We start from the raw sequence: 18011 nt of genomic DNA, 5'->3' as shown, positions 1-18011 counted from the left end.
GGTGTCCAGAGGTGGCCAAAGGTGTCCAGGGGTTGCCCGGAGGGGTTCAAGGGGTGTCCAGAGGGTGTCTAGGGGTGACCAGGGGTGACCAGAGGGGTTCAGGGGTGTCCAGAGGTGTCCAAAGATGTCCAGAGGGGTTCAAGGGTACCCAAAAGTGTCCAGGGGTGCTTGGGGTGGTGTCCAGGGGGTGTCCTAGGGGTGTCCAAAGGGCTTCAGGAGTGTCCAGGGGTGACCAGAGGTGCTCAGGGGTGACCAAAGGTGGCCAGGGGGTGTCCAGGGGTGGCCAGAGGGGTTCAGGGGTGTCCAGGGGGTGCCCAGGCATGCTTGGGGTGGTGTCCAGGGGTTCCCAGGGGTGTCCGGGGGTTCCCGGTTGTTCCCGGTGTTCCCGGTCGTTCCCCGGGGTTCCCGGGGGTCCCTGTCCCCCTCCCCACGCCCACCCTCCCCCCCAGGAGCCGCCGGAGCGGGGGGACCCCCCCCAGGAGCCCCCGGGCCGCTCGTGGTGGGTGCCCGCGGCGGGGAGGAGGAGGAGGAACGTGACCCTGGTGAGGAGGGGGCGGCCGGGGGGGACCCGGGGGTGTCCCCAGGGCTGGGGTGACCTCCTCCTGCTCGTGGGGTGTCCCCGTCCCTGGGGTGTCCCCGTCCCTGGGGTGTCCCCGTCCCTGGGGTGTCCCAAAGCCTGGGGTGTCCCCGTTCCTGGGGTGTCCCCAAGCCCGGGGTGTCCCCAAGCCTGGGGTGTCCCCAAGCCTGGGGTGTCCCCGTTCTGGCACTGCCCCATTTTGGGGTATCCCCATTTTGCGGTGTCCCCACTTTGTCACTGCCCCGTTTTGGGATTTCGCCATTCCCGGGGTGTCCCTACTCCATTCCAAGGATGTCACCACATACCTTGGGTGTCCCCTCCATCCCCGAGGTGTCACCCCCCATTCCCTGGGTGTCCCCTCGCTGTCACCCCCCGCCGTGTCCCCACCCCAGGACTGTTCTCGGGGCACCGCTCGCTGTGTCCCGTTCCGGTGCCCGTTCCAATGTCCCCTCATTCCCTGGGGGTGTCCCCCATCCCTGGATGTCCCCTCAATCCCTGGCTGTCCCCACGCTGTCACCCCACGCTGTGTCCCCACCCCAGGACTGTGCCCGCGGCACCGCTCGCTGTGTCCCGTTCCGGTGTCCCCCCATTCCCTGGGTGTCCCCTCCCCATCCCGGGGTGTCCCCCAAACCCCGGGGTGTCCCCCCGCTGTCACCCCCTCCTGTGTCCCCACCCCAGGACTGTGCCCGCGGCACCGCTCGCTGTGTCCCGTTCCGGTGTCCCCTCATTCCCTGGGTGTCCCCTCCATCTCTGGGTGTCCCCTCAATCCCTGGCTGTCCCCACGCTGTCACCCCCCGCCGTGTCCCCACCCCAGGACTGTGCCCGCGGCACCGCTCGCTGTGTCCCGTTCCGGTGCCCGTTCCAATGTCCCCTCATTCCCGGGGTGTCCCCATCCCATCCCTGGCTGTCCCCCCGCTGTCACCCCCCGCCGTGTCCCCGTCCCAGGACTGTGCCCGCGGCACCGCTCGCTGTGTCCCGTTCCGGTGCCCGTTCCAATGTCCCCCCATTCCCTGGGTGTCCCCTCATTCCCGGGGTGTCCCGTCCCCATCCCGAGGTGTCCCCCCCATTCCCTGGGTGTCCCCCATTCCCGGGGTGTCCCCCCCCTGTCACCCCACTCTGTGTCCCCACCCCAGGACTGTGCCCGCGGCACCGCTCGCTGTGTCCCGTTCCGGTGCCCGCTGCCGTCCCTGGAGCGCTCGGAGCTGCGGGCGCGGGGCCGCCTCTGGAACGGGACCTTCCTGGAGGTGAGAGACCCCCGGGGGGAACCGGGGGGGGGGTCCCGGGGGTGGGGAGGGGGCTCAGCCCGGCCTGGACCCCTCCCCGAATTCGCAGGAGTTCCTGGACGTGCAGAACCTGGAGCTGATCGTGCGCGCCGAGGTCTCGGTCGCGTCCCCCCGCGGCAACGTCGTCATCAAGGACGCGGTGGCGCAGGTGGGGACAGCCCGGGGACAGCCCCGAGACCCCCGGGGACAGCCCGGACACCCCGGGGGGACAGTCCGGACACCCCGGGGACAGCCCCGAGACCCCCGGGGACAGCTCGGACACCCGGGGGGACAGCCCGGGGACAGCCCCGAGACCCCTGGGGACATCCCGGACATCTCCGGACAGGCCCGGACACCCCTGGACAGCCCCAAGGCCCCCGGGGACAGCCTGGGGACAGCCCCGAGACCCCCGGGGGACACCCGGACACCCCGGGGACAGCCCGGGGACAGCCCCGAGACCCCCGGGGGGACAGCCCGGACATCCCCAGACACCCCTGGACACCCCCAGACCCCTCATAACCTCCCCAGGATCCCCCCAGAGACCCCCCCTCGATGTCCCCCTGATGTCCCCAAGCCCTCCAGGCCCCCTTGACCTCCCTGACCCCACCTGATGACCCCTGACCCCTCTGGACACCTTCAGCCTTCCCTGATGTCCCTTGATGTCCCTGGATGTCCCCAAAATGGCCCCAGATCCCCCCCAAACCCTCCAGTTCCTTCTGATCCCTCCTGGTGTCCCCATGACCCCTGTGACCCCTCTGTGACCCCTCTGTGACCCCTCTGTGACCCCTCTGTGACCCCCTGTCCCCAGATGTCACTGTCCCTGCACCTGGACCCGGGCGTGGCCGTCACCGCTGTCCCCTGGAGGATGTCACACTGACCCCTGTCCCCATCCCCCTGTCCCCCTGACCCCAGTGACCCCTGTCCTGTCGCTGTCCCCAGATGTCGCTGTCCCTGCACCTGAACCCGGGTGTGGCTGTCACCGCTGTCCCCCTGGTGGATGGTCACACTGACCCCTGATCCCTGTCCCCTGTCCCCAGATGTCACTGTCCCTGCACCTGGACCCGGGCGTGGCCGTCACCGCTGTCCCTTGGTGGTGTCCCTGTCCCCTGTCCCCCTGGCCCCATCACTGTCCCCTGACCCCATCACTGACCCCTGACCCTGTCCCCTGGTGGATGTCACACTGACCTCTGGTGTCCCTGACCCCTGACCCTGTCCCTGTCCCTGTCCCCAGATGTCGCTGTCCCTGCACCTGGACCCGGGCGTGGCTGTCACCGCTGCCCCCTGGTGGTGTCCTGGTGTCCCTGTCCCCCTGTCCCTGTCCCCATCACTGTCCCCTGACCCCAGTGACCCCTGTCCCTGTCGCTGTCCCCAGATGTCGCTGTCCCTGCACCTGGACCCGGGCGTGGCCGTCACCGCTGTCCCCTGGTGGTGTCCTGGTGTCCCTGTCCCCCTGACCCCTGTCACACTGACCCCTGACCCCGTCCCTGTCCCCAGATGTCGCTGTCCCTGCACCTGGACCCGGGCATGGCTGTCACCGCTGTCCCCTGGTGGTGTCCTGGTGTCCCTGTCCCCATCCCCCTGTCCCCCTGACCCCTGACCCCTGTCACTGTCCCCAGATGTCGCTGTCCCTGCACCTGGACCCGGGCGTGGCCATCACCGCTGTCCCCTGGTCGTGTCCTGGTGTCCCTGTCCCCCTGTCCTTGTCCCCATCACTGTCCCCCTGACCCCATCACTGACCCCTGTCCCTGTCCCCTGGTGGATGTCACACTGACCCCACTGACCCCTGACCCCAGTGACCCCTGACCCTGTCGCTGTCCCCAGATGTCGCTGTCCCTGCACCTGGACCCGGGTGTGGCCGTCACCGCTGTCCCCTGGTGGGTTCTGGCCCTGGCCGCGCTCCTGGGGCTGCTGCTGCTGGCGCTGCTCGTGCTGGCGCTCTGGAAGGTGAGCGGCTATCGCGACAGGGCTGTGATATATCGCGATATATCACCATGTCATGTTGTGGCATATCGCGACATGCCCTGCCACATCGTGTGTGTCGTGCTGTGCCACGCCGTGTCATGTCACGCTGTGCTGCCCCGGTTGTCATATCGTGACATATCGCAACATATCATGACATACCCCATCGTGTCGTGCCACCCCAACCGTGTCCTGTGTCATATCATGTTATATCGCGATATATGGTGCTGTGTCATGACCTATCACGATATCTCATGGCATATTGTGATATATCGTGACAGATAACGGTATCTCGTGGCATATTGTGATATCTCATGCCATATCATGATAGCTCATGCCATGTCATGATACATTGCGACATACAATGGTATCTCGTGTCGTATCACGGTATCTTGTGCCATATCACGCTATGTTGTGTCATATCGCAATATCTCATTCATATCGTGATATCTTGTGCCACATCATCATCTCTCGTGCCATATTGCGATATCTCATGCCATATCACGATATCTTGTGCTACAGTGCAGTATCTGGTGCCATATCATGATATATCGTATCATGATATCTTGTGCTGTATTGCAGCATCTTGTGCCATATCGCAGCATCTTGTGCCATATCGCGATAGCTCGTGCTGTGTCGTGGTATCTTGTGCCATATCGCAATATCTCGTGCCATACTGTGATATCTCATGCCATATTGCGATATCTTGTACCATATCACGATATCTCGTGCCATATCACGATATCTCGTGCCATATAGCAATATCGTGTGCCGTATCGCGATATCTCATGCTGTATCACAATATCTCACACTATATCGCGATATCTCGTGACATATAGCTATATCTCGTGCCATATAGCAATATATTGTGCCTTATCGTGATATCCCATGCTGTATCGCGATATCTCACACCATATCGCGATACCTCATGCCCTCTCTCCGCAGCTGGGGTTCTTCAGGCGGGCGCGGGCGCCGCCGCCTCCGGCCGTGCCGCGGTTCCGGGCCGTGCGGATCCCGCGGGAGCAGCGGCCGCAGGCGCGCGAGGGCCGCACCGGCACCATCCAGCGGCGCGAGTGGGCGGCCAGCCCCGGAACCGCCACCGGAACCGGAACCGCAACCGGAACCGCAACCGGACACGGGCACCGCGACGGCGACGCCGACGGGCCCCGCGGACCGGGCAGCGCCTGAGGGACCCTGGCGTGGACACACGGACACGGGAGGGACACATGGACAGGGGATGGACACATGGACAGGGGATGGACACAGGGATGGACACAGGGATGGACACATGGACACAGGGATGGACACAGGGATGGACAAACGGACACAGGATGGATGCGGGATGGACAGATAGACATGGGATGGACACAGGGATGGACAAATGGACACGGGATAGACCAACAGATAGAGGAAGGACACACAAGGGACATGGGAAGGACATGGGATAGACAAATAGACACAGAACATGGACACGGGGATGGACAAATGGACACAGTATGGACAAACGGACATGGGGATGGACTCAATATGGACACGGTAGGGATGGGAACAGGGACAGACCACGGACACTCAGATCCACCTGAGGGACATGTGCGGGGTGGACACAGGATGGACTCAGGACATGGGATAAGGGACACAGGACATGGACAGGGGATGGGGGCACGGACACAGGACAAGGACACAGCACGAGACAGGGACACAGGACGGTCACCGGCTGTGCCCTGCGAAGGCCCCATGGAGGCCCCACCATGTCCTGGAGCAACCAGGACGGGCAGTGGTCAGACAGAGCTATCGCCCCAAGGGTCACTTTGTCCCCAGGGGTCACTTTTTGTCCCCAGGGGTCACTTTTTGTCCCCAATAAAAAGCGTTGACCCCACACAGACCCCGAGTGCTCCTTCAGTGTCCCGGGATGGCCGCCATGATGGGTGTGACAGCCGCCATGATGAGAGTGGTGGTTGCCATGATGGGTGTGACAGCCGCCATGATGGGTGTGTCAGCCTCCACACGAAAATGGCCTGTTCTCCGTCAGGCCAGGCCGTGTCTCCCGGACTAACGGGACACATCCGCGCCACGCGGGCCCGTACGGCCGTTCCGGACCCGCCACAACCCCGGTAACGGCGCCTGAAGCGCCACGAGCGCGGCCCTGCCCACACTCAAGATGGCGCCGCACTCTGAGGCCTCACCGGGACCTCCAATATGGCGACTCCTACTGCATCCTGCGACGGCATCAGTGACGTCATTCTCCTTCCGGTGCGTGCCGGAAGTGGCGCGGCCGTGGCGGCCCGGAGCTGCCGGGGCTGGTGAGGCCGGGGCGGCCTTGGGGACACCGGGGGGGATTTGGGGACACCGGGGGGGATTTGGGGACACCGGGAGGGATTTGGGGACACCGAGGGGACCTTGGGGACACCGGTGGCGGCGGTCGGGGCGGGGGGCCCGCGATCGTGGCCGCGCCAGGCCGGGGTTTGGGGCTGGGGGCGCCCTGAGGGCCCCGCGGGCTCTTTGGGCCCTCTCGTGTCCCCTCAGTGTCCCCAGACCCCTTCTGTCACTCTCAGTGTCCCCTCAGTGTCCCCACCCCGCCCCGGCTGTCCCCAGGGTGTGGTGGCACCGGGGGAGGTGGCACTGGGGGTGCTTTGTCCCCTCCCTGTCCCCCTGCCCCGTGTCCCCAACCCCCCCGGCTGTGCTGTGACCCCTGGGGTGACCCCGAGGTGACACCGAGGTGACAGTGAGGTGTCCCCAGGTTGCCGCGATGGCCACGAGCCGCTCCGAGGACGAGGAGTCGCTGGCGGGGCCCAAGAGGGGCCCGGCCACCCCCGCGGGGACTGTCCCCAAACGGCGCAGCTCGTCCAGGTACGGACAGGGGACAGGGAGGGGACACAGGGACAGGGAGGGGACACAGGGACAGGGAGGGGACACAGGGGACAGGGAGGGGACACAGGGGACAGGGAGGGGACACAGGGACAGGGAGGGGACACAGGGATTGTCCCCAAATGGCACAGCTCATCCAGGTACGGACAGGGGACAGGGAGGGGACACAGGGGACACAGGGACAGGAGACACAGGGACAGGGACACAGAGACAGGGGACACAGGGGACAAGGAGGGGACACACAGGGGACACAGGGGACAGGGCAGGGACTGTCCCCAAACGGCGCAGCTCATCCAGGTACGGACAGGGGACACAGGGGACACAGAGAAGGGACAGTGGAGGGACAGGAGGGACAGGAGAGAGGACACCAGGACAGGGGAGGGGACACCAGGAGGGCACACAGTGATGGTGGGGGACAGGAAAGGACAGAAGGGGACACAGGGACAGGGAGGGGACACAGGGACAGGAGACACAGCGACAGGGGACAGGACAGGGACTGTCCCCAAACGGCGCAGCTCGTCCAGGTACGGACAGGGGGCACAGGGAACACAGGGACAGGGAGGGGACACAAGAGGGGACACAGGGGACATATGGACAGGGGAAGGGACCCCAGGAGGGCACACAGTGATGGTGAGGGACAGGAGGGGACACAGGGACAGAGAGGGGACACAAGGAGGGGACACAGGGACAGGGAGGGGACAGGGCAGGGACACAGGGACAGGGACAGGGGACACAGGGACAGAGAGGGGACACAGGGACAGGGGACACAGGGAGGGGACAGGGCAGGGACTGTCCCCAAACGGCGCAGCTCCTCCAGGTACGGTGACACAGGGACAGGAGGGGACACAGGGAAGGGACAGAGGAGAGACAGGGGAGGGGATACAAGGAGGGGACACAAGAGCGGACACAGGGGACAGCAGGACAGGGGAGGGGACACCAGGAGGGGACACAGGGAAGGGACACAGGGGACACAAGGACAGGGGAGGGGATACAAGGAGGGGACACAAGAGGGGACACAGGGGACACCAGGACAGGGGAGGGGACACCAGGAGGGGACACAGTGATGGTGAGGGACAGGAGGGGACACAAGAGGGGACACTTGAGGGGGGTTGGGGGGTTTGAGGCTGAGCCCAGCCCAGGATGGCGATGGGGACACTTGGGGACACTCGGGGACACTTGAGGGGGACCCTGTGGTCCCTCCCAGTTTGTTCCCAGTCCCTCCCAGTGCCCTGTGCTGCTCTCCCAGTCTCTCCCAGTTCCTCCCAGTCCCTCCCAGTTTGTTCCCAGTTTCCCCCAGTCCCTCCCAGTCTGTTCCAGGTTCATCAAACATCAGAAGTTCGACGATGAGCTGGTGGAGAGCAGCCTGGCCAAGTCCCCCAGTGCCTCCCAGTCCCTCCCAGTGACCTCCCAGTCCCTCCCAGTTTGTTCCCAGTCCCTCCCAGTTTGTTCCCAGTGCCTCCCAGTGCCTCCCAGTGCCCCGTGCTGCTCTCCCAGTCCCTCCCAGTCCCTCCCAGTCCCTCCCAGTTTGTTCCCAGTCCCTCCCAGTTTGTTCCCAGTCCCTCCCAGTGCCCCGTGCTGCTCTCCCAGTCCCTCCCAGTCCCTCCCAGTTTGTTCCCAGTTTCCCCCAGTGCCTCCCAGTTTGTTCCAGGTTCATCAAACGTCGGAAGTTCGATGATGAGCTGGTCGAGAGCAGCCTGGCCAAGTCCCCCAGTCCCTCCCAGTCCCTCCCAGTCCCTCCCAGTCCCTCCCAGTTTGTTCCCAGTCCCTCCCAGTGCCTCCCAGTTTGTTCCCAGTCCCTCCCAGTGCCTCCCAGTCTGTTCCAGGTTCATCAAGAGGAGGAAGTTTGACGATGAACTGGTCGAGAGCAGCCTGGCCAAGTCTCCCAGTCCCTCCCAGTGACCTCCCAGTGACCTTCCAGTTTGTTCCCAGTCCCTCCCAGTGCCCCGTGCTGCTCTCCCAGTCCCTCCCAGTTTGTTCCCAGTGCCTCCCAGTGCCTCCCAGTTTGTTCCCAGTTCCTCCCAGTGCCTCCCAGTCTGTTCCAGGTTCATCAAACGTCGGAAGTTCGACGATGAGCTGGTCGAGAGCAGCCTGGCCAAGTCCCCCAGTGCCTCCCAGTCCCTCCCAGTTTGTTCCCAGTCCCTCCCAGTGCCCCGTGCTGCTCTCCCAGTGTGTTCCCAGTGCCTCCCAGTCCCTCCCAGTGTGTTCCCAGTCCCTCCCAGTCCCTCCCAGTTTGTTCCCAGTCCCTCCCAGTTTGTTCCCAGTCCCTCCCAGTTTGTTCCCAGTCCCTCCCAGTTTGTTCCCAGTGCCTCCCAGTCCCTCCCAGTTTGTTCCCAGTCCCTCCCAGTTTGTTCCCAGTCCCTCCCAGTGCCCCGTGCCGCTCTCCCAGTCCCTCCCAGTCCCTCCCAGTTTGTTCCCAGTTCCTCCCAGTGCCTCCCAGTCTGTTCCAGGTTCATCAAGAGGAGGAAGTTCGATGATGAACTGGTGGAGAGCAGCCTGGCCAAGTCCTCCCGGGCCAAGGGCGGCCCCGAGCCCCCCCCCAGGCCCGGGGGCACCGCGGGGACCGCGGGAGGGGGAGGGGCGGCCGGAGACCCCTCCCCTGGGGAGAGGAAAAAGGTCAGCAGGGGGAAAAGGGGGGGAAAATGGAGGGAAATGGGGGGAAATTGGGGGAAAATGGCAAAAAATGGGGGAAATGAGGAAAAATGAGGGGAAAATGGGGAGGAGATGGGGAAAAATGGGGAGAAATTGGGGAAAAATGGGGAGGAAAAGGGAGAAATTTGGGGAAAAATGGGGGGGAAAAGGGGAAAAGTGGGGGGAAAGTGGGGGGAAATTGGGGAAAATGGGGAAAAATGGGGGGAAAGGAAGGGATTTGGGGAAAAAATGGGGGGAAATGGGGAAAAATGGGGGAAAAATGGGGTGAAATGAGGAAAAATGAGGGGAAAATTGGGGGAAAGTGGGGGGGAAATGGGGGAATTTGGGGGGAAAAATGGGAAAAATGGGGAGAAATGGGGGGAAATGAGATTGGGAAAAAATGGGGGAAATGGGGTTTTGGAAAAAAATCGGGAAATTTGGGGGTTTGGGGTAAAGGGGGGATTTGGGGGAGGGATTTTGGGGCTCTTGGGGACATCCCAGGGGTGTTGGGGACCCCTCAGGTGTTACCTGGGACCCCCAGGTCCTCTCAGGTGACCCCCAGGTGTTACCTGGGACCCCCCAGGTGTCCTGGGCTGTGTCCCCCATCAGTCAGGGACATCCTGGGGTCACTCAGGTGCCACTCAGGTGTCCCCCAGGATCCCCCAGGTGCCCCTCAGGTGTTACCTGAGACCCCCCAGGACCCCCCAGGTGTTACCTGGGACCCCCAGGTGTTCCAGACATGTTCCCTCATCAGTCAGGGACATCCTGGGGTCACTCAGGTGCCACCCAGGACCCCCCAGGTGTCACTCAGGTGCCCCCCAGGATCCCCCAGGTGCCACCCAGGACATCTCAGGTGTTACCTGGGACCCCCAGGTGTCCCCAAGGACCCCTCAGGTACCTCCCAGGACATCTCAGGTGTCCCCCAGGTGTTACCTGACACCCCCCAGGTGCCACCCAGGTGTCCCTCAGGTGCCACCCCCCGCCTTGTGCCCCTCCAGATTGTGCCCCCCCATCAGTCAGGGACATCCTGGGGTCACTCAGGTGCCACCCAGGCCCCCCCAGGTGCCCCCCAGGACCCCCTCAGGTGTCCCCCAGGTGGCACCCACCCCCCTGTGCCTCCCCAGGTGTTCCAGGCCATGTCCCCCCATCAGTCAGGGACATCCTGGGGTCACTCAGGTGCCCCCCAGGACCTCTCAGGTGCCCCCCAGGACATCTCAGGTGTCCCCCAGGTGTTACCTGGGACCTCCCAGGGCCTCTCAGGTGCCACCTGGGACCCCCCAGGTGCCCCTGGACCCCCCCAAGTGTCCCCCAGGACACCTCAGGTTTATCTGGGACCCCTCAGGTGTCCCCCAGGACCCTCAGGTGCCCCCCAGAATCTCTCAGGTGTCCCTCAGGTGTTACCTGGGACCCCTCAGGTGTCCCTCAGGTGCCACCCCCTGCCTTGTGCCCCCCCAGGTGTCCTGGGCCGTGCCCCCCCATCAGTCAGGGACATCCTGGGGTCACTCAGGTGCCACTCAGGTGTCCCCCAGGATCCCTCAGGTGTTACCTGAGACCCCCCAGGACCCCCCAGGTGTTACCTGGGAGCCCCCCAGGACCTCTCAGGTGCCCCCCAGGACCCCCCCAAGTGTCCCCCAGGACACCTCAGGTTTATCTGGGACCCCCCAGGTGTCCCTTAGGTGTCCCCCATGACCCCCCAGGTGTCCCTCAGGTGCCCCCCAGGACCCCCCAGGTGTTCCCCAGGTGTCCCTCAGGTGCCACCCACCCCCCCTGTGCCTCCCCAGGTGTTCCAGGCCATGTCCCCCCATCAGTCAGGGACATCCTGGGGTCACTCAGGTGCCCCCCAGGACCCCCTAGGTGCCACCCAGGACATCTCAGGTGCCCCTCAGCACCCTCAGGTGCCCCTCAGGTGTTACCTGGGACCCACAGGTGTCCCCCAGGACCCCCCACATGCACCCTAGGACCCCCCAGGTGCCACCCAGGACATCTCAGGTGTCCCCCAGGTGTCCTGGGCTGTGTCCCCCATCAGTCAGGGACATCCTGGGGTCACTCAGGTGTCCCCCAGGACCCCCAGGTGTCCCTCAGGTGTTACCTGGGACCTCTCAGGTGTCCCCCAGGTGTCCCCCAGGTGTCCCCCAGCTGCCACCCCCCACCTTGTGCCCCCCAAGGTGTTCCAGGCCATGTCCCCCCATCAGTCAGGGACATCCTGGGGTCACTCAGGTGCCCCTCAGCTGTTACCTGGCACCCCCCCCAGGTGTCCCTGAGGTGTCCCCAGGTGCCACCCCCCCCGTGTCCCCCCAGGTGTCCCGGGCCGTGCCCCCCCCGGCCCCCCCCGGGCCCGGCCCCCCCCCGGCGCTGCCCAAGAGGCTCAAGAAGAGCAAACCCAGCCCCGCCCCCCGCGACCTGGGCAGGTGGAAACCCGCCGATGATCTGCTGCTCATCAACGCTGTGCTGCAGGTCAGGGGGGCTGGGGGGGCTGGGGAGACCCCTCCTCACCTGGGGAGACCCTCCCCAATTCGGGGAGACCCCCCTGGGCTGGGGAATTTGGGGAGAGTTTGGGGGGAACCCCATGGAAGGACCTGGGCAGGTGGGGATTCATCAGTGAGGGCACACCTGGGGGGTTTGGGGGGGTTTGGGGATCCTCTCTCTTCTGAAGGGGTTTGGGAGACCCTCACCCATTTGTGGAGACCCCCCTCAAACTGGGGACCCCCCTCAATTCGAGGAGACCCCCCTGACCTGGGGAATTTGGGGGGATTTTGGGGGTTCACCCCAGAATGGTCACTTGGATTTTTGTGCTGCAGGTGAGGGCACACCTGGGGGGTTTGGGGGATCCCCTCTCACCTGGAGGGGTTTGGGGACCCCCCTCAATTTGGGGAGACCCCTCTCAATTCGGGGAGACCCCCCTCAATTCAGGGAGACCCCCCTGGGCTGGGGAATTTGGGGGAGATTTTGGGGGGAACCCCATGGAAGGACCTGGGCGGGTGGGGATTCATCAATGAGGGCACACCTGGGGGGTTTGGGGAGTTTTGGGGACCCCCTCTCACCTGAAATGGGTTTGGAGACCCCCACCCATTTATGGAGACCCCCCTCAATTCGGGGAGACCCCCCTGACCTGGGGAATTTGGGGGGATTTTGGGGTTTCACCCCAGAATGGTCACTCGGGACCCAATGAATTTTTGTGCTGCAGGTGAGGGGGTTGCGGGGGATTTTGGGGATCTCCTCTTACCTGGAGGGGTTTGGAGACCCCCACCCATTTGTGGAGACCCCCCTCAATTCGGGAAACCCCCCCTGAGCTGGGGAATTTAGGGAATTTTGGGGAATTTTGGGGAGATCACCCCAGAACGGTCACTTGGATTTTTGTGCTGCAGGTGAGGGCACACCTGGGGGGATTTTGGGGGGATTTTGGGGACCCCCCCCTCACCTGTGAGGTTTAGGGGAGACCCCAGCCCCCCCAGGACCCCTCCCTTCACCCCTGAGCTGATTTATTTTGGGGATCCCCCCCAGACCAACGACCTGACCTCGGTGCACCTGGGGGTGAAGTTCAGCTGCCGCTTCACCCTGCGGGAGATCCAGGAGCGCTGGTACTCGCTGCTCTACGACCCCGTCATCTGCAAGTGAGGGGGGATTGGGGGGCTCTGGGGGGTCAGGGGACACAGGTGACACCCATGTGACATGTGTGTGACACTGCTGTAACACCTCTGTGACACTCAGTGCTGGCACTCAGTGCTGGTACTCGCTGCTCTACGACCCCGTCATCTGCAAGTGAGAGATCTGGGGGGCTCTGGGGGGCTTTGGGGGGCTGGCTGGGTCAGGTGACACTGAGGGGACACAGGTGACACCCGTGTGACACCCCTGTGACACCCGTGTGACATGTGTGTGACACCAGTGTGACACCCCTGTGACACTCAGCAGTGCTGGTACTCGCTGCTCTACGACCCCGTCATCTGCAAGTGAGGGGGGACCCGGGGGGCTTTGGGGGGCTGGCAGGGTCAGGGGACAGAGGTGACACTGAGGGGACAGGTGTGACATCCCTGTGACACCCCTGTGACACCCCTGTGACCCCTGTGTGACATCCCTGTGACACTCAGCAGCGCTGGTACTCGCTGCTCTACGACCCTGTCATTGGAAGTGAGAGATCTGGGGGGCTGGCAGGGTCAGGGGGGACAGGTGACACTGAGGGGACAGGTGTGACATTCCTGTGACACTCCTGTGACACCCATGTGACACCTGTGTGACACCCCTGTGACCCCTGTGTGACACTCAGCAGCGCTGGCACTCGCTGCTCTACGACCCCGTCATTGCAAGTGAGGGGGGGCCTGGGGGGCTTTGGGGGGCTGGCAGGGTCAGGGGGGACAAGTGACACTGGGGGGACAGGTGTGACATCCGTGTGACATGTGTGTGACACCTGTGTGACACCCGTGTGACACTCAGTGCTGGTACTCGCTGCTCTACGACCCTGTCATTGCAAGTGAGGGGGAAATTGGGGAGCTTTGGGGGGTCCCAGAGGTGTGACAGGGTCAGGGGACACTGGTGACACTGGGGGGACACTGGGGGGACAGGTGTGACACTCCTGTGACACCTGTGTGACACCCCTGTGACACTCAGCGCTGGCACTCGCTGCTTTACGACCCCGTCATCTGCAAGTGAGGGGGGTCCCGGGGGTCCTGGGGGGTCCTGGGGGGCTGGCAGGGTCAGGGGACACTGGGGGGACACAGGTGACACCCGTGTGACTTGTGTGTGACACCCCTGTGACACCCCTGTGACACCCCTGTGACACTCAGCGCTGGTACTCGCTGCTCTACGACCCCGTCATCTGCAAGTGAGGGGGGATTTGGGGGGCTGGCAGGGTCAGGGGGGACAGGTGACACCGAGGGGACAGGTGTGACATTCCTGTGACACTCATGTGACACCCATGTGACATCCCTGTGACACTCAGCGCTGGCACTCGCTGCTCTACGACCCCGTCATTGCAAGTGAGAGATCTGGGGGGCTCTGGGGGGTCCTGGGGGGACAGGTGACACTGGTGGGACACAGGTGACACCCGTGTGACGTGTGTGACACCTGTGTGACACCCCTGTGACACTCAGCAGTGCTGGCACTCGCTGCTCTACGACCCCGTCATCTGCAAGTGAGAGATTTGGGGGGCTCTGGGGGGCCAGGTGACACAGGTGACACTGGGGGGACACTGGGGGGACACAGGTGACACTTGTGTGACACTTGTGTGACACCCCTGTGACACCTGTGTGACACCTGTGTGACACCCAGGAGCGCTGGGAGCTTCTGCTTTAGGACCCCAGGGGGGTCTCAGTGTCCCTGGGGTGTCCCCAGGGTGTCCCCAAGTGGTCCCAGGTGTCCCCAGAGTTCCAGGATGTCCCTGAGGGTGTCCAGGGTGTCCCCAAGGTGTCCCCAGAGTGTCCCCAGAGTGTCCCAGGTGTCCCCAGATTTGTCCCCAGGGTGTCCCCAGGGGGTCTCAGGTGTCCCCAGGGGATCTCAGGTGTCCCCAAGGTGTCCCCAGGGTGTCCCAGGTGTCCCCAGGGGGTCTCAGGTGTCCCTGAGGATTTGGGGACAGTCCCAGCTGTCCCAGGGTTGTGTCCTGGGGTGTCTCAGGGGTTTGGGGACGATGCCAGAAGTGTCACCTGTGTCCCCAGGCTGTCCTGCCAGGCCATGGGGCTGTCACAGGGGTGTCACAGGGGTGTCACAGCAGTGTCCCCAATGTCCCCAATGTCCCCAGACTCTGCTGCCAGGCCGTGGGGCTGTCACAGGGCTGTCACAGGGGTATCCCAGCAGTGTCCCAGCAGTGTCACAGCTGTCCCCAATGTCCCCAGGCTGTCCTGCCAGGCCATGGGGCTGTCACAGGTGTGTCACAGGGATGTCACAGGGGTGTCCCCAATGTCCCCAATGTCCCCAGACTCTCGTGCCAGGCCATGCGCCAGCTGCACCCCGAGGGTTTGGGTGTCACAGGGGTGTCACAGCAGTGTCCCAGCAGTGTCACAGGGATGTCCCCAATGTCCCCAGGCTGTCGTGCCAGGCCATGGGGCTCTCACAGCAGTGTCACAGGGATGTCACAGCAGTGTCACAGGGCTGTCCCCAATGTCCCCAATGTCCCCAATGTCCCCAGGCTGTCCTGCCAGGCCATGGGGCTGTCACAGCAGTGTCACAGCAGTGTCCCCAATGTCCCCAATGTCCCCAGACTCTCGTGCCAGGCCATGCGCCAGCTGCACCCCGAGGGGTTGGGTGTCACAGGGCTGTCACAGGGCTGTCACAGCAGTGTCACACAGCTGTCCCCAATGTCCCCAATGTCCCCAGGCTGTCCTGCCAGGCCATGCGCCAGCTGCACCCCGAGGGGTTGGCTGTCACAGCAGTGTCACAGGGCTGTCCCCAATGTCCCCAATGTCCCCAGGCTGTCGTGCCAGGCCATGCGCCAGCTGCACCCCGAGGCCGTGGCCGCCATCCAGAGCAAGGTCCTGTTCAGCAAGGCCGAGGAGCAGCTGCTGACCCGCGTGCCATCGGTGAGAGACTGTCCCCAATGTCACCAAGTGTCACCTAATGTCACTAGGGGTCATCAGGGGTCACCCTAGGGCTGCTGACCCGCGTGCCATCGGTGAGCACTGTCCCCAACGTCACCAAATGTCACCAAATGTCCCCAGGGGTCACCTAGTGTGAGTCACCCCAGGGCTGCTGACCCGCGTGCCATCGGTGAGCACTGTCCCCAAATGTCACCTAGTGTCACCTAATGTCACCAGGGGTCACCCCAGGGCTGCTGACCCGCGTGCCATCGGTGAGGAGTGTCCCCAATGTCACCAGGGGTCACTAGGGGTCATCAGGGGTCACTGACCCGCGTGCCATTGGTGAGCACTGTCCCCAATGTCACCAAATGTCACCTAATGTCACCAGGGGTCACCCCAGGGCTGCTGACCCGCGTGCCATCGGTGAGCACTGTCCCCAAATGTCACCAAATGTCCCCAGGGGTCACCCCAGGGGTCACCAGGGGTCACCAGGGGTCACTGACCCACGTGCCATCGGTGAGGGACTGTCCCCAAATGTCACCTAATGTCACCAGGGGTCATCAGGGGTCAGTGACCCGCGTGCCATCGGTGAGGACTGTCCCCAAATGTCCCCAAATGTCACCAAATGTCACCTAGTGTCAGTCACCCCAGAGCTGCTGACCCGCGTGCCATCGGTGAGGGCTGTCCCCAAGTGTCCCCAAATGTCACCAGGGGTCAGCAGGGGTCACCCCATTGCTGCTGTCCCCTGCCCCCTCTCTGGACACCTTCCAGGAGCTGCTGTGGTGTCACCCTGCAGTGTCCCCTGCTGTCCCCTCACTGTCCCCTGGTGTCCCCAGAGCCCTGTCCCTGCTGTCCCCTGACTGTCCCCGTGTCCCCAGAGCCCTGTCCCTGTGTCCCCTGCTGTCCCCTGACTGTCCCCTGGTGTCCCCAGAGCCCTCTCCAATGTCCCCATGTCTCCTGCTGTCCCCTGACTGTCCCCATGTCCCCAGAGCCCTGTCCCTGCTGTCCCCTGACTGTCCCCGTGTCCCCAGAGCCCTGTCCCTGCTGTCCCCTGACTGTCCCTGTGTCCCCAGAGCCCTGTCCCTGCTGTCCCCTGACTGTCCCCGTGTCCCCAGAGCCCTGTCCCTGCTGTCCCCTGACTGTCCCCATGTCCCCAGAGCCCTGTCCCTGCTGTCCCCTGAACTGTCCCCGTGTCCCCAGAGCCCTGTCCCTGTGTCCCCAGAGCCCTGTCCCTGCTGTCCCCTGACTGTCCCCGTGTCCCCAGAGCCCTGTCCCTGCTGTCCCCTGAACTGTCCCCATGTCCCCTCACCTGTCCCTGTGTCCCCTGACTGTCCTCATGTCCCCAGAGCCCTGTCCCTGCTGTCCCCTGACTGTCCCCAGAGCCCTGTCCTTGTGTCCCCTGCTGTCCCTGACCTGTCCCCGTGTCCCCAGAGCCCTGTCCCCTGACTGTCCCCGTGTCCCCAGAGCCCTGTCCCTGCTGTCCCCTGCTGTCCCCTGACTGTCCCCGTGTCCCCAGAGCCCTGTCCCTGCTGTCCCCTGCTGTCCCTGACTGTCCCCGTGTCCCCAGAGCCCTGTCCCCTCGCTGGACACCTTCCAGGAGCTGCTGCAGCGCCACCCCGCCGTGTTTTACCCTGCCAGGACCCCCAAGGCCCTGCAGCTGCACTGGCAGCTCCTGCGCCAGTACCACCTGCTGCAGGACCAGACAGGTGGGGAGGGGGCTCAGGGGTCCTGGGGAGGGGTTTGAGGGGGATTTTGGGGGTCCCAGGGGGGATTTTGGGGAGTTTAGAAGGTCCTGGAAGGTCAGAGATCCCCCAAAGTGTTTGGGATCCGGTGCCAGTGGCACCTGCTGCAGGACCAGACAGGTGGGGAGGGGGCTGGGGGTCCTGGGGAGGGGTTTGAGGGGTCCCAGGGAGGATTTTGGGGGTCCCAGGGGGGATTTTGAGGGGTCCCAGGGGCGATTTTGGGGAGTTCAGAGGGTCCTGGAAGGTTCAGAGATGCCCCAAGGTGTTTGGGATCCGGTGTCAGTGGCACCTGCTGCAGGAGCAGAGAGGTGGGGAGGGGGCTGGGGGTCCTGGGGGGAATTTGGGGGGTCCTGAGGGGGTCCCAGGGGGAATTTTGGGGAGTTCAGAAGGTCCTGGCAGGTCAGAGATCCCCCAAGGTGTTTGGGATCCAGTGTCAGTGGCACCTGCTCAGTGAGCAGAGAGGTGGGGAGGGGGC

The 18011-nt window shown here is 64.1% G+C and overlaps 2 protein-coding genes across 5 annotated transcripts in view; both read left to right on the top strand.

Moving 5' to 3' along the window:
• ITGA7 (integrin subunit alpha 7) overlaps positions 1–4986 on the top strand; it is a 37402-nt gene extending 32416 nt beyond the window's left edge. The window contains exons 22-26 of the mRNA XM_033083098.2: positions 450–542; positions 1711–1821; positions 1910–2008; positions 3661–3783; positions 4744–4986. Coding sequence (XP_032938989.1) covers positions 450–542; positions 1711–1821; positions 1910–2008; positions 3661–3783; positions 4744–4986 — 669 coding nt within the window. The remainder of the gene's footprint in view (positions 1–449; positions 543–1710; positions 1822–1909; positions 2009–3660; positions 3784–4743) is intronic.
• A 1074-nt stretch (positions 4987–6060) lies between these two features.
• MCRS1 (microspherule protein 1) overlaps positions 6061–18011 on the top strand; it is a 30109-nt gene continuing 18158 nt past the window's right edge. For 2 of the 4 annotated variants that reach the window (XM_033083429.1, XM_033083428.2), the window contains exons 1-7: positions 6061–6098; positions 6536–6645; positions 9111–9276; positions 11590–11745; positions 12793–12902; positions 15689–15797; positions 17362–17500. In XM_033083429.1, the coding sequence (XP_032939320.1) occupies positions 6545–6645; positions 9111–9276; positions 11590–11745; positions 12793–12902; positions 15689–15797; positions 17362–17500 (781 nt within the window). In that variant the 5' untranslated portion in view covers positions 6061–6098; positions 6536–6544. Of the gene's footprint in view, positions 6099–6535; positions 6646–9110; positions 9277–11589; positions 11746–12792; positions 12903–14073; positions 14108–14386; positions 14417–15688; positions 15798–17361; positions 17501–18011 lie in introns of those variants that run through there. The other 2 variants (XM_033083431.2, XM_033083430.2) reach the window with 2 other exon arrangements.

Source organism: Catharus ustulatus, chromosome 31 (assembly GCF_009819885.2).
Source record: "Catharus ustulatus isolate bCatUst1 chromosome 31, bCatUst1.pri.v2, whole genome shotgun sequence".
Taxonomy (NCBI): Eukaryota; Metazoa; Chordata; class Aves; order Passeriformes; family Turdidae; genus Catharus; species Catharus ustulatus.
Note: the sequence above shows the minus strand (reverse complement) of the source record. Positions and strands in the feature narration are given on the sequence as shown.